The sequence below is a fragment of the Hetaerina americana genome, unplaced genomic scaffold (genome assembly GCF_022747635.1).
Source record: "Hetaerina americana unplaced genomic scaffold, ioHetAmer1.1.p SCAF_14, whole genome shotgun sequence".
NCBI classification, from domain to species: Eukaryota; Metazoa; Arthropoda; class Insecta; order Odonata; family Calopterygidae; genus Hetaerina; species Hetaerina americana.
The window spans coordinates 8,994,295-9,019,265 of NW_027286514.1; the positions used below are offsets into that span (position 1 = coordinate 8,994,295).

General features: G+C 40.0%; 1 protein-coding gene across 1 annotated transcript in view; it reads left to right on the plus strand.

The window, feature by feature from the left end:
- The first annotated feature begins 22,019 nt into the window (after positions 1-22,019).
- LOC139686320 (tubulin beta-4B chain-like) overlaps positions 22,020-24,971 on the plus strand; it is a 41,890-nt gene continuing 38,938 nt past the window's right edge. The window contains exon 1 of the mRNA XM_071583476.1: positions 22,020-22,335. Within this exon, the coding sequence (XP_071439577.1) occupies positions 22,279-22,335 (57 nt within the window). The 5' untranslated portion in view covers positions 22,020-22,278. The remainder of the gene's footprint in view (positions 22,336-24,971) is intronic.

Sequence of the window (24,971 nt, forward strand, 5' to 3'; positions counted from 1 at the left end):
AACGAAGATCAAATTCGCCATTTATTTCTTAGCTAAAACGGCATTCATAATCGACTCAGTACAGTTTTTATGCTGTGCGTGCATTGAGGTTGTGGAAAAATCAAGTCAATTTATTAAACGATAAAATTTATTTCTCCAATACTTCCCAATTCCTTAACATTACCTGTATTATCAGTAAACCGGAGCTTGCGATTTTAATGACTGCGCATTTTACAAGCAAATGCTTATGATCCCCGGCCCAAATTCAACAAGCTGGCGTACAATATTAGTAAAAATACATTTATGGAATAGTAATAGTAGAAAAAAATAATGGCAATGGGGATTTTGATGAGTGTCAGCCTAACTATCTGGTATAAATGTGAGGGATTTCGTTGGAGCAACTATTTTACCACTCTTTTCGGTAGTCGATCATGTCTAGAATGACGCTAAAGTTTCGGTATTCCGATGGAACGGAGTACGCTGTAATGTTCTCCATCGCAATGGATTTTCAATCACAAGAATTGAAGCGTCTCTAGCAAATGACACGAACTAAACACATGAAAAGTATATCATTTTCCTCAATGGGAAATTATTCGATATGTATCAAAAAATGTTTCTACTTACTAAACAGTGAATTTTGCTGGAATAAACTAGATATTTTCAGAAGATAAGTTTGAATCACACCTGGCTGCTGTTATTCACGCTGTTACATTTCTATCGATTTATCGCTATGCTCCGCGGAATTCGGTAGAGCTTCCATGGGTTATACGCACTTTAGAGGTTTTCAGTGGGTATTTTTTATATAATCTCTCTTCAGAGTTGCGCAATCTCCAGAAAAACTTAAAAAAAAACAATGCTGCGGGTAGACAAGCATTATCCATGAGTAAAAGTTTAAAATTACGTAGGAAGATTTGAAATACATCGAATGGGATAATTAATTTGGGATTTTACTGTTAATTGGTTCACATGGGGCAAAGAAAAACAATAAAAATAAGTCAAACTCTCCATTTTAAGGTATTTATTACTTGATAAACATAGCAGTTTCAGGGTTAACTAAGTGGAATGCCTTCATTATGAGGGTAAAAAAATGAACTTTACACTTCCACAATAAATCGTATTTATTTTGTTGTACCTGATGATGATGCGCAGCATTGAAACCATGGTCGTCAAATCTTAAATATTTATTGTTGAAGTGTGAAGTTTCTTTTTTACCCTCATAATATTTATCACTTGTCCCCTTTGCCAAATGTATTCCCAGAAACCTGAGAAGTATCAGGATATTGGGCCAGAAGATGCTACTTTATGAAAAAAGAAAGTTTTCCGACCCAACTCCCCACCGGGTTGCAAAGAAATGATATCATCTGTGCTACTATTTACCGTGTTTCTTGAGAATGTCTCTCACTTTTTATCCCTAGGGTCTAAGGCTAGGAGAAAATGCAATCATGATTATGCGGGCATAATTTGCCTGTCCAATTTTTCTGTTATTACTAATTTTATATGCATAAACTATATCTCAGGGCAATACTACACCTCAAATTAAATGGAATCAAAATGTTATGAGAAAAAAATGTATGCACACAGAAATCCAAAATTTTGAACCCAAGGAATTAAATATTTTGGGAAATATCCGGCGGATACTGGGGAAAAAATAGCCATTCGAGTGGAAATTGTAGCTATAATTGTTCCGTTAAAATTGATGCCTTTTACAAGTACCGGGACATCAAGCATTCAACATCATATAGCTAAGTAAAATCCAGTTCTGGAGAATGGCAGCAGAAGACACAAAGGTGCACGACTTAAAGCTGTTCTGCAAGTTATGAGCCATTTCCGTCAAAATACGTTAACTTTGGATGCAGATAGAATCATAATCCTGCAGTATACACGCAGTTCAATTATCTATAGAGAAGAGTTATGAAAAATGCCATCGTTCGTGATTTCTCTTCTCCGAACTTCTGAGGAAAACCTTCCATTCCTTGAGGATAGAAGTAAGCCCCATATGCACTTCACGGGTAATGGGTACCGTTCGATTGATATTTTTTGTTTCTTAAGTTGATACGGCGATGGATTATACGTATTCCTTTAAGTACGTATGTTTTAATGAAAACGTGTAGAGGCTATGTAAACGCAGTAATGAAGTAAAATCACTTTTACAAAGCTGAAAGTGGAATAAAAAATAGCCGATCAGCTATTTCGATTGAAGTAATTAATTTGACTCCAAATCGCCCGACGGGGTTATCGGGCTCAAGTTCGAGGACACTTACTATTTGCTGACTCACAAAATATTTTTAATGAAATAAGCTGGGACAATAAAAATTAGTGAGGACCTGCATACGTTGGTACTTACAACAAATAAGTTGAAATGTTGTTATGTATCTTAAAACTTTAATTCTTGCTTTCAAACGTCTTGATAATATGTTCAGCTTTCTTTTTTTTGTTGTCATACAAGATCAATCGGACTGGTAAATTCTGCTTTTCATGGTTATAAAAATATTGACGCAAATTAAAGCATGACCGTTATCGTATTCATTAATTTGCTTTTTACTATGTGATGCCAATGCAAGCCCTCCTTAGCTCAGGGTGCGTCAAATTTACTGTTAGATCCATGAAGTTACTCCTACATATAAAAATGATATATTTTCGAATTTCTTTCAGATAAAGTCTTACATCGCTCTTAAATGAACGGCAAAACAGTAAAGAAGTGAGTGCAGTATATTTATTTCTACTCTTAAGGATTGGAGTTTTCCGCTCCTTCTCCCCATCGTCCTATGGGTGTCAGCGTATGCTTTTATCTCGACAACGGAAAGCACAGAGAGCCGCATTCAAAATAGATTTTCCAAGACTTTCCGCCCCCTGTCGACGAGGGATTAAAAAAAATATTCTTCTATGAGGACTGCATTGGACCTAAGCAGTGAGGGAATAGTAATTACCTCCGGGATATAAGTATAAATAATTTCATCCTTTCTTTTGGCTGCAATTCATCTTGTAATTACATAAGTCTGCTGTGTCTTTTCTTTTGTACATGAATTTACGAGGTTTTAACCTTTTATGATAGGTTATTTGTATTTCATGCCGTATTTTTATATTTAGCTTATCATATAAGTAATGCTTTATTCGAAAAACTAATCTCCGACAGCCACAGAAAGTAAGGAAATTAGCTAAGTCAGAGCACAATAACGTCAACGTAAACATTACTCTTGTATGGATCATATGAACATTAGCACATTGTTTACAGATGTCTGTTGTTATTGCTATATCTCCGAGTTTTTAAAAACGTGTCCTGATTTCGGGTTTCATTAATCCTGGAGTGCCAAACCATTATAGGAGAATATTTATTTTTCTGTTTTGAATAATTTATTGCAACTATATATTTTTAAAAAAACGTTGTATGATCATGAATGAATGGACGTGATACACTTAATGCGTGAGTAAGGATAAAAGAATCGGATGGAATTTATTTTCCACTGGCATTTTAAACGCGAAGTATATTCAAAGGAAGGGTATTCTCAAAAGGAAACAATGAAAATGACGCGCATTCTTTAGATGCTCAGACAGCCCATTCCACGACGAGTTCTCAATCTTAGGGTTGAATACGACCTCACGTTGTGCTGGTTAGCTTCCAATTATGTTCAGGACAAAAATGGTATATTGAAATGCTAAAACAGGTCTTAATTGATTTAAATTACAAGGGAAAGGAACCATTTTTAATTTTACCTCCTCCCTGTGTACCTACAAAGATATTACTGCTGGAAATAATTCCTTTTTATTTTTATCATCGTCCTTGCAAAAATAGCGGGCCATGAAAAGCACTGTACAAAATGTTTTCTAGAATATCACTGTAAAATATTGTAGTCGTAGTAGAAGATTGGACATACTGCTTATCCAAGATGTGAATGTAGTGCACATCGTTGTAGGCTAACTTGTGTAGGACTTTAGGTTTGCCTAATCATTTTTCCAGTGCCTGCTTTGTGTCTATACATCTGCTTGGGTGATAAATCATTTAGCAAAATTATAATCACCTTGAATAAATGCAACAATTTCAGAGTGTAAAAATCATTTGCCTTGACTGTAAAACTTGAAACTGAAATTTTTGGGGCTTTGAAAGGAACAAGATGTTGTGACAAAACTTTAAAAGCCCCAAAAATTTCAGCCTCGGTAGCTTAAGTGGCTAAAGCACTCGACCGGATATTGAGGGATCTGGGTTCGAATCACAGTCAAGGCGAATGATTTTTACACTCTGAAATTGTTGCATTGAAATGCACATTAGCGGATGACTCCGTTAAAAGTTACTGTTGCGGCCTCTCCCGCAGTTTCTTTGGAATTTGACCTTGAATTAATATTTAAATGAATATATTTATACTTTTCTGTGTATTCTGGTATTATACCTTTTTACATCGAAACAATTACAGTATATATTGATATAAGCCATTCGAAGGATTTAAATGAAATCTACTTCAATAGTTCTCCTCCATTGCAACTGACATACGCCTGAAAGTATAATCGCGTAATAAGTTTAATCGCGGATAATAGTTGTAAAACAATGACTCCCGATGTCACCTAATAAATAAGGGGCAATTTACAAACGGCCGGTGAACAAGATATAACCTTGCGGGCCTAAGTGCGTTCATTTAAAGTTTCCTCTATACTATTGACACTTTATGTTATAGGTGAGCATATTTATGTTGTTGCACCTTTTTCAAGACCTTATGTATTTCCAGTGAGTAAATAAATTATAGCCTTGTGGTTTTATTGCCATCGATGGAGCCCTAGTCATAAAATCCAAGGAGTTTATTTATATAGTACGTGATCTGAGTTTATGATGCGTTCTCAACAACGACCTGGGAGCGGAAAGGGTAGGATTATTCTAAAAATATTTTGAGCATCTAAGAGTCATTTTATTGCTGGAATGTGTTGGAATATATCTGCATATTAATTGGAGCGGGTATCTTCGGCGCTTCTCTCTTTCTTTGATTGTCGAGGAGGACCGACTCTCGTCGCTACGCTGTTCCACCCTCACAACCCCTGCTCCAGGTATGCAGCGAAGGTATCTCTAGCAAGAGCGGAAGGAAGCGTCGCTGGGAAGTCAGTGTGCAGGGAATGACGATATGCTGAGGAGAAGCTATTTAAGGGTTGACGCCTTAGGACACAAGCGTGGAGTGAATTCTCTTGTCACCCTCCCTGTCTACCTCGGCCAGCCCCACCTACTCCCCCCCCCATAGGCCAAGAAAAGCGCAGTCTGTGACTCACACATTTATCTTCTGTCTGGTCCAAAACTTTGAAATTGATGGCAAAGGTTCGTCGATAACTGTTAACATAACAGGAGAGTTTTGAATACAACAATGGGCGACTGCATTTGCGAGAACATTACCCATTATTGAAATATATCCAGCATCGCTTCCATTATATAACGCATGCCGTAACACATATCATTAGGTCTTGCAATGTATGCTAAGAAAAAATACGTACGTCTGTCCAAATTATTAGTTGCCCATGCTCGATTCTCGGGATTGTCTGGACTTCGTATTTTGGCTTGTGGGTAATACGCGGTGCTGCACAAAATGTTTTTTTCTGCCCGAAACCGAGTAGGAGGTCTCGTTCAGGGCCAACAAACACTAACTCTTCATAAGAACTCTCGGCATTGGGCTTACAAGTTGTGCGTTCTTAACAGTATTTTCAATATAAAGAAAGAAGTGACATCCACGATTTCTTGAAAAGCATTTAAAAGTTTTATTTCACATAGGGGTCCTGCATACTCGTAGTGACCAGCGTGAACGAAGCACGCAGGTTTTGAGAGGGAAAGTAGGTTTATTAATATTTATCACGCGGAGAAGATGTCATCAGCGAATCATAAACAGTGCAAAGAGTACTGTGAATTTTTGGTTTGTTTTTGAACTTGTCCAAACTTCGTTGAGTTAAGGTTAGTCTACGATTATGGCTCGTTTCCCACTAGCCGTGTTGAGGATCGAGAGCACGAGCATGAGCCCGAGCAGAGGACCAGATTTATCTCAATTTGGGTTGCCTCTGCATGGGGCCTCCTACTAGGTTTGACCATTTTGAATGGCACCGAGTATTATTCACAAGCCTGTTACTTTGGGAGCCTTCGGGAGTAATTATTAGCGACTGCTGAGGCAGCTTGCATCAATAGGGATAGTAGGGGGTTATTTAGGTGTTAGTGGGAGTATAAGGATAGGGGTTGTTTGAGAAGAGCGTCGTCGGCATTCATACGATATCAACTTGAGTTATATCCGACTGCAGGGATTACACAGCCGCTAAAAAATCGCCACTATCGCATTTACGGTCGGAGTTCTTGCCGTCAGGATCCATTTCAAATCTAGACAAACATTTCTGTCGGATAGGTATGCGGGGCACAATACCAATATACCTGGAGGATTTATATGCGATAAACATGACTATATTTATCGCTTTAAAATAAATATATGATCTATGGATAGCGATAATGTTAGTGGTTAGAATGGTTGAAGGCATGCGTTTTGTCGATGAGTACATAGGCGTTCACATTGCGACTTGAGGCGCACTGGTAATACATAAATTATGAATGTAGTATTAGACGACTTTCTCATTTTGATTTCACACTTCCAGTAAGGCTTAAAACAAATAGACCGTGCTACAAAACATCCTAAGCATGGGCTCATTTATTAAAGAAATGTTTGCTTAATAAAAGTCAAACAAAATTAATCAAATTAACTAACGGAAGCTACTAGGAAACAAAAAATGCACATAAGGTGAACGGGCACCATTAATGGACATTTTGCAGAAGACAGAAGCAGACTGGTGAGGTAGACGGCTTATCCAGAACCTGCACATGTCTCAGACTTCACATGTGCGGATTGCAAAAGGAATGAGTTGGAATGGTCAGTTAAAGACAGAGGAATAGGATAGGGATGCTGTAGCGAGTAGTTCCAGGGTTTATCAAAAACTTTCCCTAACCCGATAGGCTACTGCAAATAATAAGGCGGACGGATACTTGTTACACATGTTTGAATATAATAATTATTGCGGTTACATTTTATCAATTTCAATCTGGGCAATCACATAAGATATCCTTTTTAAAAAAATGAGCGTAGCACAGCGTGAAAGACCATTTACGCTGGCAAATGGAACGGAAGTGTTGGATAGAATTGTTAATCGAACTGCGTACCCCGTGTGGCGTGCCTTCATGTAATAACAAATTAAGTAACGCGTCCATTGGCTCATTAGTTCCTGGAGGAACGCTAGGCGACGAACAATACCTAAGGGTTCTTTAAATGAGTGTTCCCTGGCGAAAATTGGCCTGACTTAGATTCGGCCGCGTGCATCTCGGCCCACAACGTCGACATGAGAATTTCAGATGACATGAGAAATTTCACATGCGCCGTACTCAGTTGAATTTCATTAAAATCGGGGCGGTCACATCGCGAGCATCAATTTTCCAGAGAATGAATTCAACCTCCTTACTGAAAATAAGAGGAAAGGCTCGCCTCACATGCTCACTCCTAAGCACCCGCTTTGCTACTAAGTTTCTCAATTGAAAGTAAAATGGAGTTAGTGGGAAAAAGTGAGGATCCCAGAAAAAGTCATTGGATCAGAGTCATAGGATAAGAATTTTAATTCCAGAAAGAAAACATGAGTCGGATTATCGGGAAATCAATTTGCAAGAGGGTGTCAAGGCCCTACGTCGTCTTTCATGCTTGCCCAACCATCATCATACCTTCTGAATTAGGCATTCACCCGCAATAAAAATTATAAAATGAATGCAGTCAACTGATACGCCCTTGTACATTTTGTGAATATTTGCAAACAAGTGGTGAATGACAGATGCGAAATAAAAGTACGTGCACATTAATATTGTAAACTTAACCACAGGTACGTCATCTGCCAGTGATTAAAAACCATCGGTATTACTCAAATGTCAACAAATGTTAGTCGACAAGGGTTGGGGGAGTAAGAAAATGAAGATTAAATTTTAGGAAAAGTAATAGGAATGCGAAACACGTTAAGAAAATCCTTAATATTTCGTCTTATTTCTTTCATTATCTTTTATTATTTGGTATTATTCTCCCATATGGTCGATGTCAGCACCATCTAGTCATAATATTGCCTAACTTATAACAGTTCCTATTTTTTTTAATTGGAATAGTGAAACAAAAATTCCTACGTTTCCATAGTTTGTCCAAAGATACCATTCTGTCTTCACTTCCCATCTATAATTTTCTCAATCACAGACTTAGAAGAGATTTAAAGTCCATCAACTCCGCCATCGACACCCTTGAACTGCTTTCTCCGATCGATTTCAGTGAACCATCTCGACCCCTAGCCGTAGACACTTCTTAATCCGTTTATTATCACTCACCAAACGCTCGCTATTCTTCCGACTCTCTCCTACCTTAAATTCACTTCCTGACAACATCGATACGTTTTCTCTAATATCAAACACGTGTAAAACTCAAGCTACCATGTATCTCATTCTTCCGAAAAGTAATCATAACCCTCTACTTCAATATCTGTCAATTTTTCTACCATTTTACTTGTTGATGTTTGTGTGTATGCGTCCCTTGTTCTGTTTTTTGTTACATGTTTCACTGTAAATTGGATATATTGCTGTATTTGGACGATTTTTCTACTGAAATAAATAAATAATTTGTTGCTATTCATGTGTATGTACATTAAAGAAGAGTTTATTGTAGTTAGGGTGTATAGTTGTGTCATTTTAGGCGAAGCCTAGAAATATTGTGCAGTCTGTGTCCGTCCAAAATCTACCTTAAAAGGTAGACTACCTAATGACCAAAATATGTAGGTTCCACGCAGGAAATTTAGCTAAAATGGTGACACAGGCTAATGTGAAGGAGGAAGGAAATATAGGTCTAACGTGGAACGATGGGAATTTCATTCTTCATGGTCACACTGTTACAAAAATGAGGAAGTATCACACTACAAGAATGGTAGGATGTAGTAACTGTTTTACACCTTGCGGTTAGAAATAGTGGTTACACTTACCTGGCCTTCACGCCTGCCGTACAATAGAATTATTCTGCTTCCGCGATAAATATTACTGGCATGAGATTAGGAAGTATTCGCCTCCTTTCACTGTATTGTGAAAGTAATTGATCTTTGGTGATCTTGAAGTTTACCCGTCGCGAATGCGAATTATTGTGGCACATGAAAGTATTTTTACAGTTTCGATGCATAGTAGGATGGAAAAGGCGAAGTAGACAAAGGAAAACAAACGAGGTAGGTATGGTGGTTAAGGAGGTATTGTTGGGAGAAATCAAAAAGAGACAGGAAAGATGGATGCAGAGCGTTTAGATTAGAAATGGGTTGTTGGGATGGGATGGGGCAGGAGTAGGATAGGGATGGATGTTAGACGGAATGAAGGGAGGAAGGAAATTTGCAGAACTGAAGAGGGACCTATTGTCAGGTTGGATGTCGGGTTGTGTTTTGGTAAGAGAGACAAGGCAATAATCGCTGTACCTTTTTGAAGCTTGTGTCCATCAAAAACCTACCTTAACTGGTCGATTGCCGATGATAATATTTTATATTATAATATTCTTGCATGCATCAAAAAGGTTACTGGAGAGGGTGGAACAACAGCCTATTAGTGGAATCCTTATCTGTTCGCAAAGACTTTTCTGGATGAGTGATTATGCAATTCTCTCGTCAGTTTCCCGATTGCTTTTATGGGGGATGAATCGTTTCAGCTTAGCATTTGACGCTCGAGTGGTACCGGTGATCTAGTTGCGTTTCGAGGAAAAACTTTCTCGCACGAGACCTGTATTAAGCAGAAGGTTGTTCATCGTGAAAAAACCTTGACGAGACAAGACGGCCGTGAATTACATAACTGCGCTTCCGTAACTATCTTTCCACGAAGGATAGCGCTAACTGTGCGAGGTGAGTGAACCGTAGCGTCTAGCGTGGCTACGGCACTTCTCTCATAAAGGCAATCTTCTCGGGTCTCCGACAAGTGCCTTTCGAGGAGGTAACGTGAATCGTAGAGCCATGATGGGCTCTCCTCCCAAAGCTTTCATTATTTCTAACTCATGCTTTCTCCTCTTCGAGGCCAAGGGTAGAGTGCTTGATTATCCCAACTGATCATCCTATAAGCATATCGCTATAATATTTCGCTTGTCGATTGATGGACTTCGTTGTGACGAGAATATAAATTTGGAAATTTAACTTTGGGACGCACCTTATCTTCTCCAAAAATTTTGCTTTATTCGATCTGCTCCAGCGGCCAGTAATGGCCACAAGTATTAGAAAGAGTAACTCCTTTCATCACTCCCACATTGATGAAATTGCTTATTTCGCGTCTTCTTGAGTGAGATATACAAATACGTTTTTTATGCATGCGGGAATCCTTTCTAGAATAATGTTGGGCAAAGTAAATGAAGTAGGTCGTAATTAGGGAATACACATTTGACTCATAAAATATAAAAATGGGAAAAATGATTTAGGGACCATTTGTGTCATATGTGGTTAAGTGCTTAATTCCTTAGAAGTTTATTGTTTCGTACGCTTCATGCGATAAATTTCAGGGTTCACTTAAACCTACCTTTTGACCGGTACTTAAGCTACCACCAAATTCAGGCGGGGTCGAATGCATTCTAATTTGAACAAACGTCCCATTATTCTTTGCTACCGAATCAAAAGTCGCATTTTACAATTCTTGACTTTCCTGTCACTCCTTCCTCGGTAAAACATAAAATTATTTTCATCGAATACGCGTTCATGACGTCGTTCAGATGCGTAACAATTAGGAGTGAGGCGAAAATACGTACGAGTGGGCTCACGCGGTTGGTTTTTCGGTAGCCGCTGGCTTGCCGTGATTAGTCAATTTGTCTGACAATTTGTGAGCGTAGCTCAGTATCACTAAGGTCGCGCTTTAAGAAATGGAATCTCGCAAAAAAAGTGCGAAAAAACGGTTGATCGTCATCCATGCACGCTTGTTTCTACCCTCGCTTTAATGGTCGGCTTCCGAGAATCGGTCCTCCTGCATTTTTATCACATAATAAGGATTATTTTCAATTATGAAGCGTGTAATATGAGCTCGGTCATGACAACATTCATTCCGTCATACGTCAGGAGCTTATATGATAGCGAACCGAAGCAAGTGGACCTAAAAGAATAAACTAGGGCGATCATGAGAGAAAACGAGAAAAAATGTAAACAGGTTCTTACGGACTTCAAAGAGTTGGAGCACGTTTTGCGAGAGGGGATTCATGCTATTTCGATCTGCTCCGTGATCGGCTATCTCGATCTGTCTCTCCTACGCATTGTTAACCAAATGCGAAGCTTGCGGATCGGCGTTAACTAGGAGTGGAATAAAAACGCGGGAGTTGGGGTTCGAGAGGACCTAATCTCGGCCTCGAGATTCTTAGTGGGACAGCGGCGGATGCTTATGTACGAAAAACCGGGGTGCCCTGATTTACACGTGTATGCGGGGCCAAGGAGGAACGAAGCACTCAATGAAGATTTATTCAGGTACGTGAAGGTTACGCCTATGGATGGAAATTAGTCGTACCTGAATAAAATTTAAGAGGAAGAATGCACACTGTTCTTCATTTCGTGAACATGAATTTACTATGAGTTTAAAGAAGATGTGTGAGCTATTTGTCGTGAATGTGAAGTTAGGTAAATTCCTATAGCAAATAATAAGAAACTAAAAGCTCCCATAACGTTATTTTGGTCACCCAGTGGCCATCAACGGGGTGAGGCTTGACAGCGAGTGTCCCGTTGAGATGCTCGATATTATGTAAATATTTATAAAAATATATAGACACAGAGAAAATAAAAGATTCCTTTCAAAGGAATATTTATGAAATATCTTTACATTTGACATCGAACAGCGCTATGGTAATGACGTCTTCTCGCAGTCAAACCCTTACCTCTCCCTGTTGATGGTCACCGGTTGACCGAAACAACCTAATTGGAGCTTTCTAGTTTCTTATTATTGGCTTTAGGAATTTACCTATTTCATACTCATATTTAAGCCTGAAATCATGGAATTCACAACTCAGTTTATGATTACGTGTCTGTGGTATCTGCGCAAGAGAAGTCATATTTCATATGTATTCTACTAGCCCTCGTGGCATTCCACCTAGTGTAGAAAGCTTCCCACCATGAAAGGCCCGTGGCGTGTTTGTGCGAATAAGGAATGTTTTTACTATTTGAGGGAGCGAATTCATAAGGACATGAGTGCATACACATCTGCATGCTAACAGCTGTTTTTAAAATATCGTTTAATAATGGTCCATTTCGAATAGCTCTCTTTTCATGAGAAATAATAGATCCCGAAAATTGAATAATATCCTTATTTTCATGCAAATCTGATTCAAATTTTGACTTTTGGCCGACTTTTCGGAAGATCTGGCCCACTTAAGGGGAAGAAGGAGAAAGCGCATCAGGACTCTGGGGCGCCAGGAAATTTTCGGAGCACCTTATAAAACAGTGAACTTTTAAAAACCGCCCATGTGAAAATTTTACATGTAATGCGAAGTCTAATTTGAAAGCGGAGCACCGAAAACGTTTTCCAAAAATATATCAGGCGTGGAAGTTCAATACACCTCACATTTTTCCAACCGAAATCACGCTTAAAAGAGATAAAAGGTATGAGATTTAAATGTTTCATAATTACTGCCTCAGCAAAAAACAACGCGGTTTATTTATGCGTGTTCCTGGCCCGCAATAGACTGGTTTTTCGAAATCCATTTAATGTCAAAATCCAAGGAATATTGATCATCTCAAGGAATATTGGATCAAGTGTACACTGGAGAATTTTTTAACATTATTTCAAGAGTGAGAGTTTGTGGGAATGGTACCACACGATGGACCAACAGAAACTCATTGCAAGGCATTTATTATGTGGCGCCCTGTCAGTGCTATCAATTGGATATTTGAGTTAGGTAATATCTAGTGGACACCATCAACTTTACAAATGTATATATATATATATATATATACTACCTTGATCAAAAAGTTCCCGGAATAACCACCGTGTGGCGCTCCCATCGTTCCGATTTGAGTTCTGTTTTTTTTGTTAAATTGGTACATCTGTTGTTGATATTCCCTTTAAATCTTAGTGTCATAACTTGACATTTGCAAAAGTTACGTAGCCAAGAGTACATCTATCTCTGTGTGTGTTGGCGATTTTTTACAATTTCAGAAATGGATTTAAATTTGCAACAACGAACATGTATTAAATTTTGCGTAAAAAACGGATTTAGTGGCGCACGGACGTTGGAAATGTTGGAAAAGTGTTTCGGCAACGATTCTCTAAAAAAACGGTCGTTTACCAGTGGCACGAGCGGTTCAGAAGTGGTCGTGAGTCAATCGAAGATGATGAACGCAGTGGCAGACCATCGACATCGAAAGTCGGTGAAAAAATTGATAAAGTAAAAGAAATGTTGGTCAATAACCGCAAATTAACCATCAGAGAAATAGCGGAGGACTTGAACATTGCCTATGGATCCGCCCAAGACATTGTGGTTAATGATTTGGGTTTCCGTCGTGTAGCAGCAAAGTTGGTGCCAAAAGACCTCAATTTCATGCAAAAAAGAGACCGCGTTGACGTCGCAAAAGACATGATTTGCGAGGCTGAATCCGATCCCACATTCATCAAAAGGATCATTACTGGAGACGAGACGTGGGTTTATGAGTACGACACGCAATCCAGACATCAGGCAAGTGAATGGCGTTCACCAAATGAGCCGAGACCAAAAAAACCACGTCGTTTTCAGTCAAAAAAGAAGGAAATGCTGACGGTTTTCATGGATTACAACGGTGTAGTGCATCATGAATTTTTGCCAGAAGGCCAGACAGTATTATTTGGGCGTTATGAGACGTTTGCGTGAAGCAATTCGCCGAAAGAGACCAGAAATGTGGGCAGCAAACTCGTGGATTTTGCACCATGATAACGCACCGTCGCACAGTGCTATCATTATTCGTAATTTTTTGACGAAGAATGCAACAAATACCATCCAACAGCCACCGAATTCACCTGATTTGGCTCCCTGTGACTTCTTTCTGTTCAATCGAGTTAAAAAACCATTACGGGGAACGCGTTTTAGCAGCCGAGAGGAAGTAATGGAAAAATCGCAGGAAGCACTGATGGACATACCGAAAACCGAATATAAAAAATGTTTCGAGGATTGGATCAAGCGCTGGCATAAGTGTGTTGCAGTCGATGGGGATTACTTTGAAGGGGACAATATAGATTTAGATGAATAAACTTGTATTTTTAATTTTCTGAATAAATTCCGGGAAATTTTTGTTCAAGGTAGTATATATATATATATATATATATATATATATATAGTGAAATATGATATCAATCATACATATATATAAAACCATAAACACAGTAATCAACCCGAAGGTCGGTTTGGTAGGTGATTGTAGAGTTCACCCAGTTCACCCAAGCCCGACGGCGTGTGAAATTCACATCAGGGCATCAGGGTAGGGGGGGCAGTTCCTTTCCCTGTGACGGTTATGGTTTCAGAGGACAATCTGGTACCCGGAAAATCTGAGAGTTGGCCGGGAATCGAACCCGGGACCCTCCAATCCAACGCCCTACCCCCTGGACTACCGCGACACACACACACAGACATATATTTTATTTTATTTTTAGTAATCTACCGGTTAAGGTAGGTTTTTGGATGGACATAATTACTAATTCAATAATTTGTCACCCCTAGCAAAACACAACATGCTACTTTATATCAGGTCCCTCTTCATCTCTGAGTACTTTCTTCCTCCCTTCATCCCGTCCAGCATCCCTATCCTGTTCCTTCCCTTTCCTCGTTTGCTCAATATTCTCCCCTCTATTACAGTCTTCAACATCCCACTGCCGGTCAATACTCCCTTCAGCCACTTTTCCTGCCTCCATAGGATTTCTCCCAAAAAAACCCCTCTCTTCGCCCACCATGCCAAGTACTTCCTCATTTGTTTTCTTCTCTGTCCATTTCACCTTCTCCATTCTTCTCCACACCCACATTTCAAAAGCCTCCAGTCTACGTCTATCCTCCTGCTTCAATGACCACGTTTCCGCGCCGTACATAGCTACGCTCCATATCAAAGTTTTTACGAGTGTTTTCTTAATATCCTTACTCAACGTCACTCTCATCAACTCCCTCCTCCTTTTGAAAGCCTCTTTGCCTAGCGCAATTCTTCTCCTTACGTCCCTACTACTTTGACCGTGTTGGTCCGAAACACTTCCGAGATACGTAAACTATTCTACCTGCTCTAGTTTTTGCCCTCCTATTTTAATGTTTCGCTTAGCCTTTATCTTTCTAGAAAATCGCATAACCTTTGTTTTATTAATATTGATTCGCATCCCATATCTTTCGCACTGAATTTCCAATTCACTCAGCAATGCTTGCAACCCCTTGGTTGAGTGACAAACTAAAGCTTGGTCATCAGCGAACCTAACTGATTTTACGAATTCCCCGCCCACTTTCATTCCTACTTCTAGTTCTTCCCATACCTCCTTAATCATTTCCTCGACATACAGGTTGAACAGCAACGGTGATAATGGGCAACCCTGCCTTACACCTCTTCCTAACACTGCCTATCCGGACTCCCCGTTCCCCACGCGCACCTGAGCAGTCTGAGACATGTACAGGTTGCGGATTAGCCTCCGGTCCTTCCAATCTATTTCTATTTTCTTCAATATACTCATTAGTTTTTCCCAATTTATTCCAACAAACGCTCTTTCGAAATCTACGAATATAAAGGACGAACACAGGTTAGAGGTCAAGTGATTAGAGCATCGGCCCAGCAAGTCTCGGAATACGTATGTATGACATATTCGAAGCCATTACACGCAATAAATAAGGCTGATATATGTATAACTGTGATGATTTTGCTGATTATTTTAATTTCTGCGTAAAAGGCGCCCACTCAACCTTAAATGACCAGGGGCCCCAAGGTATTAAACTGACCCTGATTTCAAGTATTGCGACTATATTTATCATCCTTTGATAGTTCGATTTCTTCAATTCTGCATATCGACGTCACACAGCTAGACCAAATTTGGACGTCCACAGTAATCAAACCAGAAGAGGATTTAAGTGGTGAACTTATTCTTCCTCTCGTATTGACGACCTCCAGCTTAAAGGCATACCGTCGACAGTGAAAGGGTTCGTCCCCTTCAGCCCAACAATAAGATATTAAGCTCAGATAACAGCCCTTCCTGGGCCTATCAGGGAGTGTCCGGAGGAATCTCCTAGATTTAAACACTGGACCATCAAGTCCGTCGCCGACATTATCCGCTAGGCTGCTTAATCGCCTTCGTCTTTCATGAAGATCCATATTACTTAAGGCTAGTTATTACCTAAATCAGATTTTCTTCCTAATTTCTGGAACGTACTCCATCAGTCACGCTCCTCTCGATCGAATAAAAATCGATTAAATTACATGGTTAAAAAAGAAAGAGATTGTGGTAATTGGACCCTTTTTAACTAAATTTTGTAAAAACTTAATTCTTTCAATATCGTTCTGACAGATTTGTAGGATGAAAAAAAGAGTAGGCACTTCAAATATTATCCATGCGAACTCTTTTGGTAATAAGTTTAAGGAAGTATTAACTGGAATCACCTGTCCTTGATATCCTGATAATAGTCATCATATTTCACAATATATTATAGTCATACGTAATCGTAACATGCACATTCCTTATTACGCTGGCGAGGGAAGTTCTACTGTCGATACATTTCATAGAGCGTATTTTCATGCCGAATCTTCAAACCTACGTACGTCTCACCTCTCTAAGGCTCTCCAACAATTTTTCAAATTTAATTCAATATCCATTGTGCATTTAGCCCGTGATGGACACTTCAACCTGGAGGAGTAGGAAATCAAGCTCGAACAAACTATAGTAATATACCGTAATTTGGGTTCTGATAGATGAGATTAGAGCTCCCTCCCGAGCTAAGCCATATGGCGTGTGGAATTCGGCCAACAGGTATGGGCTGGCTCCCTCCTTTTTTTTCCCACGAACCCTGGTAACCAGAAAATTGCACCAATTATATTTTAGATGCGGTCACTAAAAGGGCATCAAGCTGGATTTAAACTAGGTATCCTCCGTCAGTAGTTCAGAATCACCTACGGGAACATTGCACCTATTAAATTAGGCCATTGGAAATTGCGAAGTCTCAGTTAATATAATCGAGGATCAATTCGAACTCTCCATTGACTCCCCCATTCCCAGAGTAGTGCCTTCGTTCAGCAATTTGACTCAAGTTAAAAGGGCGGATATGATTTCCGTCCTTAACGTCTCATCCGAGTGGTAATGCTGAAATGGGCAATACGTCTATCGCGCTGTCCATGCAATAAGAATAGAGTAATATCGTATCAAGTGCTCTTAACGAATGAATATTTCGTTTTATGATAGAGAGGTTATTTAGATTTTGACAGGGCTTTTTTAGATTAAAGTTTAGGTAAAACGGTAGGTTAAATAGTGAGTCTCTTAAGTCTCCTTTGCCAAATTATGTAGCTTTATAAGGAGTGAGGCTCAGCGCTAGCAACAGTTCATTTAGTAAAAATCAGATAGCATCGGACGGAAATTTTTATAAGGATACAAATTTATAAGAATAATATCCTCGTTAGAAATTTAAAAAATCCGTAACGTCAAGGATATATTATCTGTATTTGTAGTAAATTGCCGAAGTTTAACAGACAAAGTCGCAGAATATCATCACCGTATTCAAAGCACAGGTGCAGATATAATTATAGGGACAGAAAGCTTGTCATCGAATGATATTGCCGACGGTAAAATTTTCCCAAAATCCTTTTCTATTTACAGACATGACAGAACAAATAGAATCGTGGGCGGTGTCTTTATTGCAGTTAAGAATGCTTGCGTCAGCAGGGCTGAAGTAAGTCGGGGTAATGGTTTGGAAAGCGTTTGGTTCTCAATTAAAAGTCCTCAATCCAAGAGAATTTATGCATGTGCATTTTCAAGACCACCAGTCGAGAGGGACAATTCAATGCTAGAATTAGATCAGCAAATCAAAGGTTTTTTTTATCTCAACAAAATGATCGCGACGTTATATTCTGTGGAGATTTCAATGTCCTGTCTATTGACTGGAGCACATAATTTTAAAACGGGCGGTAAAGACAAAGATATCTGCGAATCGCTATTGAATTCTTATAAGTTGAACTCATTGAATCAACTTGTCGCTTTATTGACTAGGGGCGATAATATTCTTGATTTGCTAGCAACGAATATTCCCGAAAAAGTCTTAACTATTTAAACCATAGAAGAATTTGGTGACCACAGGACAGTAGATGCTAAGCTTTGGCTTAATGGGGTCCGAAATAAGAAGCTGAAAAGGAAAATTTACTTGTTTAACGAAGGGGACTACAATGGCTGAAAGTGCGTGCTACACTTACAGAATCAATTTGGTAGTTATAAGAAATATCATACTGACCGAAAAACGGAGGATACATGGACTCACTTCCTTGAGATCATGTGCTCAATAGTCAACAAGTTCATTCCCAGTAAATTTATAAAAGATAACACGGGACCTAGATGGTACAGCATGGATGTTATAAAAAGGCATTGCGACGTCAAAGGCTACGTCATGCCAAAATGAAAAATATTAGGGATGATATCTCTAGCGACAAAAGGAATGATATCACTTATTATTACAAGACATACGAATGGCAAGAATGAATTTTGGAAAGGAAAAGGTTAGCGGAAAATTTGAGAGAGATTCCAAAAGCATTTCGATCACACAGGAGCAATCTGTAATATAACCTTCGCTCTGTAAGTGATTCCCAGCCTAGCCCCTCTGATATTTTGGATACGCCACCAAGTTTATCGTAACAATATCAACAGATTGAAGCTCTTGCATAAATTGGAAGGACGTCTCTTTAGCAGTGATGTTGAAAATGTATTATTACCCCGATCGTACTACGGTAGGAGAGATGATGTTAGTAAAATTTAGAGAGATTAAGTGTAGGAGAGATCATGGTAATGAAATTAGAGAGATGGAGTGTAGAGCGTGGAGATTTGAGATTTCATTTTTTCCACGAATGATCGGGGATCATAATTACAATATCCATCCGCGGTAGGGTCATATTAGGGTAAAAATTAGTCTCGTATGTATTCACCCCCTGGCACACACCCTAGCGGTGGCTTGCAAGGCTTATACATAAGTAAGTAAATACATAGACATTCACCATCTTTTCCAGATGAAGGAGATTAATGGTGTACCAATTTTTCGTCTTCCGTGAGTCCCATTTCCCGAGTAGTAGTTTAAAAATCCTGTGTATTGTGTCAATGTAACCCAAAGCGTTGGGAGGATTCGGTTACTTAATGAAAAGGTAAGGAAAATATTCACGAAAAGCAGGCGGGGCCCATTGGTACCCATTGGTGTAGAGTTCTGAACGCACTATCTGCGGATGAAGATATATTTTCTAGTATTTTAGAAATATTATCGGTAGCCTTCATGCCACCGCTGCGGTGTGTGGCAGCGGGTGAATACTTATCAGACTAATATTGACCCGAATATTTTTCTCTCCAGCGCTGTCGGACGTTATTCTATTCCCATGTAGTTCGTGGAAAAAATGGCATCTTAATTCTGTCTGCTCCACGCTTGATCTGCATAATTTTTTTGGCATGATCACGCTTACCTTAATACGATGGAGCTTAATATAATTTTCAATATCGTCACTAAATATCGGATTAATGGGAAAAAGGAGAAAGAAGAAGGAAGGGAAAGTAGAGCGAACAGGAGAAACCTAGGAGAGAAAGAAATTCATAGCGTGTCAATAAGACCATGGGAGTCAAATGGAAATTGTTGCACGAAGATCGTCGCGAGACCGAAGGCATCAACTTCGGACACGCACACTAAGCTGTCCGTTACAAAGCGATGACGCATTTCTCTCTATTCTTTTGTAAGGACGCTGCCGCACAGTCAATTTAACGAATTTGTACTGTATGTATCGTGATTGCTTGAAATGTGTGGATTCATCTAAACAGCACTAAAGTATACTTTATTCGAGTGAGGCTGTACCATGGTCGTAACTATAGTGTGTACCAAGCCTTTAACGGGAATGAGGGGAGGAGGGTGACGCTCGTACTTTGCCCACCATCAAATGCACCTAATAACATGAGTATCCTTCCTTTGGTTCCCTCTCGTAGTAGGCAGGGTCAAAAAAAATCATCACACTTAATTTGAACGTGAAAATTACCCCCTATTAGTAAGTTGTCCATACTACTCTATTCTTTAATGCTTATTTCTTTTCTGTCGAACTAATATTTTTCATGCATGCTCTTATTTCCCGAGAATTCTAATATTCCTTATTTCCAGAATATCTTGCTCTGCACTCAACCATCAGCTTTTTGTTCAACCCATTTCTCTCAATGCACTTACTGTTCTCTCTTTTAGGTCATAATCCGGCCATAATTCATCTATCTGTCAAAACTATCCTAGAATCACTCAATTTCCTGAATTATGAATGACTCTGAATGTGTTACCCCTTCAGCTAAATTCTTTCGTCTCAGTTTGGGCAAATAGTAGTGCTCTATAGCGTCCCATTCCCAATCGTCAGTATCCGAAACGTCATCTAATCATACCCGCTAAAAAAATTAAAAGAAAGAGATGTCTGTAGGTGTCTGTAGATGTCTGTAGATGACTGTAGATGAATATTTGCGTCGTGGTTTAGTCAGCGGTGAGTCCCCGCGCGGATATTTCCAAAGAGAGAATTTCCTGTCCCTGGATTCAAAATCAGCAAAAAATGACTTAACATTCTTGTCACTGCAAATGCCACATCTAATCATTTGCTGTTTAATGTTATCATAAATAATAAAAGCTGTATTTTAAGAACATGTTTGTTCACTTTCCTTTTATATAATAAATTATGAAAAATATTATAGTTAATAAATTCTTCATTCCGAGTATATAAGAGTGCAAAAAATATACGTATGATCACTCAAACTATGAGCTTGATTTTCAAAACCTGGCCGCAATTAGTTCAGATAATCCATTTTCTACTGCATATACGCATAGGGCATTTCTCGTCACGCTTGCTTTTATACCCCAATGAAAAACTAGTTGAATGCAAACCTACAGTCCGAATTCCACAAAACTTCCGAGACTAAATGGTAAATTAGGATAAATTTGCAGCGCTACTGCGTTGATCTGGTTGGTATATATGTACGGTGAATGATCTGACTTCGAACACGATCGATCGTGGTTTTAGGGCTAGGGTACACATCGTTCACGATACCTCCCTTGAGCCGTGTAGTCTCGCGTGTGAATGGTTTTTTGAAATTCTTAAAAATGCCAATGTATTCAAATCAACGGCATCGGGCGTCATTTGTTGGAATAACCTCATCATGAACAATCACTTGGTTTTCCACATTTGCGTGTAAAGGACTGAGGAAAACCAATTGATTGATGTGCTCATTTGAGAATTCATTCGGCGGAGGGTCCGACTGCATGGTCCCAACATTTTCACGGCGCGAAATAATGCCAATACACTCGGCCGCCGAAATGCTTGCGCCCTACATTACCGACCCCCTGGAGCGGCGGCAGTCGGCCCCTCCTTTCGCAATTTTCCTCCACGAAGAAATCCTTTATTGTGACAAACAGTCCTGATATTGGTTTTTTTTTACTCAGACGGGTTTTCTCCCCTTGCATCATCTGGCCCATTCCTTTCTCTCCACGCGTGGAATAAGAAGAAGCGGCCCCAAGTCCCTCGAGTCTTGGGGTCGTCCAACCCGCGACTTCGCTTTTACTCACGATCCCCTTTTCACCCTCTCCGTCCCCTCGCCGCCCGCAGTATGGACTATCTCTCTCACTCCCCCTCAAGCAACTCCACCCTCACCCTCCACTTCTCTCCCCCCATAACCGTTCCTTCTCATCCCATTTCCTCGGACCTTTTCCTCACCTCCCCCTTCCCCTCAAATCACGCCCCAACTTCCTCCTATTCCTCCCTCACCCTGTCGTCCCTTTTTACCACTTTCTCTCCCCTCCCGTACACTCCCCTCCTACTTCTTTCTCCCTACGTCCTTCCCCCTTTTGCCTCCAACCGCCTGCTAGCTTCCACGCTAATACCGAGCCTTCATGGTCACAGACAGATAGGGCGGAGTTCTGTCTTTTCCTTTTTCCACTCACTCTCCTTCTCGTGCGCTCCTCCCCTCCCGCAGGAAGAGACTCGCAACGCTACCTCACTCCCAGTGACCGTCTCTCTCCCCTTGGATAACGTTCATTGCATTACTTGCTCATCTCGAAGCGGGAAAACGTTGAAGAGAGGACCTCGTGTTTTTCTAAGCAGTGTTCCACAGATATCCGAACAAAGATGAGGGAGATTCTCCACGTGCAAGTTGGACAGTGCGGGAACCAAATTGGATCGAAGGTAAGGAGGAGTCTTGTTATTTTTGTCTCGACGGGGACTTCGCTACCGGCGACTTGTGTGTGCCGTGTGGGGAAACGCCGGTCGCTACGTGTGAGGGCTTTATCTCGTGATGCCGCGCGTTTTTTGGGGATAGCGGGGCTTGGGATGTGGTCTCTGGGCGGGATCTCGGACAGGTTTCCTCTTGCTCGGCCCTGCTGAGATTAATGGATTGAGAGAGGGGGTTGCCGGGCGGAACCAAGGGTGCCTTCGTCGCGTGGTGGTTGAAATATGGAGCGATGTCCAAATGAAACGTGTTGAACTACCATTGTGGTTTTCTTCGGGGCTTATCTCTACATTCTTACTGATAGCGATTCAAGAATCATGCCGGTATACATTTGGGAAAACCGTGAAGCGTGTGGAAATGATGACATCTGGAAATAATTTTATATAAATGTGATAAGCGGGTTAAATGTTCGACCTTCGTTGTTAGTCAACTCTGAATTCAGTCCCGGCGGTAAAAATGATCCAATTTTAAAATTTTTAATTTTTTTCCTTCAATATTTCCTGTCAGGGCGTTGTTGCTTTCGTGAGAATTGTTCGTACGATGGCCTCAAAGTAGGTAGGATTAATTCATAATTTGGAACTACCCATTTCATGCCAAGCTCCATCTCATCGTGTTATCATGATTCATATCGAAGTTCGCAGATTTTTAAAATTATTATGTTATCGAGACTCCCTAAGGAAATTGCGTGTCATATCCGCAATGTCTTTCCCGCCCTAAACTAGTTGAGGCCATCATCGAGCGTTTCGGAATTTCTCGCTCGAGGTGATACTCCCTACCCCTCTCCGGCCTTCAATATCGAACTGTCAGGTGCAAAACCAAGGGGCCCCCACACGGACTCCATTACTGCCCTAGAATGTTTTCGTCGGCCATCGGATGCGGTGGTCTTGTTCCGATTTACTCCGAAGCTTTTTGAATTGGGTTCCTCGCACGTAAAGCGAACGGAAACAGCACATTTTTCGCACCACTGGAGTAAAACTCGTCAGCTATACATTAGACGCGAATCCGGAATTTAACCTAGTTTCCCATTTGTGGGGGGGGGGGGCATTATTTGGCTGCCTTACGTAACTTATTTTTTCGTGTCTCGTGGTGTTCAAAGCCACCAGCACGAGACAATATCTCCTTGGGGACATCTAAGAGAACCAATTCATGTCTAATCATGCTAAAATTGGGTCGTACGATGGCTTCCCATATTGTATGGCTTCAGGAAAGGGAATGAATGCATAATGGTCCTCGACAATGAATCGCACAGGAAATTGGGCTCTCCTTAAAGTGTCAGGGAACGTTGATCTCTTGATTGTGACATCCACGGCGTAGTTAGTTTCGGAGGTCGCCACCATTGCTATCTCATTCAAAATTTCGGATGCCCTGTAAGGACATCGGAGGATCTCGAGTTTGGTTTGGGAATCGAAGAAAACTGGCTTGTTTAGGGCGATGAAAGATGGCACACTAACATAATTCCTAATCCCAGCAACCTTCAAGTAGGAGAAATAAGGGTGTGATAGAGCGAGGTTGATCATTGAAAACGTCGACATTACAAGTTTTGTTTAGTAATAGTTAGCCAATTTTGTTGACAAGCTTAAAAAGAGTAATAAAAAACTTTACCTTGCAATCCAAACTGATTTCATGTTTTATATGGATTGCAAAGTTGTCTTTAAGTACGCATTTACTTTACTTCCGCCAAGTTCTTTCACTTTTACTCGCAGAAAGGATTTTGATATTAGCTTCAGGGATTTTTTTATTTTATTTTTTATTCATATTTTACGCATTATTTTGATGGCGGGCATTTTTGAAATCCATCTAGTGTTATGCTAAAGGGGTAGTGGTATCTGATTGGCTCCATTGTTTTGACATGCGATCTCCCCATGCCACTCTCCATTCAGTGCGGTTAATATTGTTACACACATCGTGCTATCATATATTTGGCTTTGTGGCAGGGGTCATACACCAAGAGTGGACACCATTTTGTTTACTATACCTCTTATATTTCGTTCTCTGGGACATTTGATCCGAACGTCTATTTTAGCCAAATTTTTCACCCCGCGCCTCCTCTACAGACCGAGAGAGAAAGTTCCTTTATTCATTCCTATTTCATTCATCCATATACGAATTTCATGTGTTAAAAGTATTTATTGTTAGCGAATTTATTTTTCCCTCTTAAGAAATCACGAGGATCATCGAGAACGGAAGCAATTAAAATGTCAGTTATATCTCATGAATACTTAGGCTTTGACTGAAAACGAGGCATTATGAAGCATCTCCTGGTGATCTTTTGATGGATCAATTAAAGTAAGCTATCAATCAACATTATAGCTAACTTAAATTTATTTGGAAATTATTTTTAAGCAAAATTGTGTAATATTGGGCTCTTTCTTCAATATTGAAGGGAAAATTGGTAATTTAGATTATAAATCAATCGCTTTAATTCATTACTCGCGACTGCTACGGTCTTTGAAGGGATATTGCCTACAATTTTTATGTGCTGCAAATTTGTATTTGTTATCATTGAATACCTACACAACTCCTTGAGCCACTTCATTCAGCTCTGTTACTCATTATTTTTCCCCGTAGGCACTCTTCTGAATATGGTAAAAAT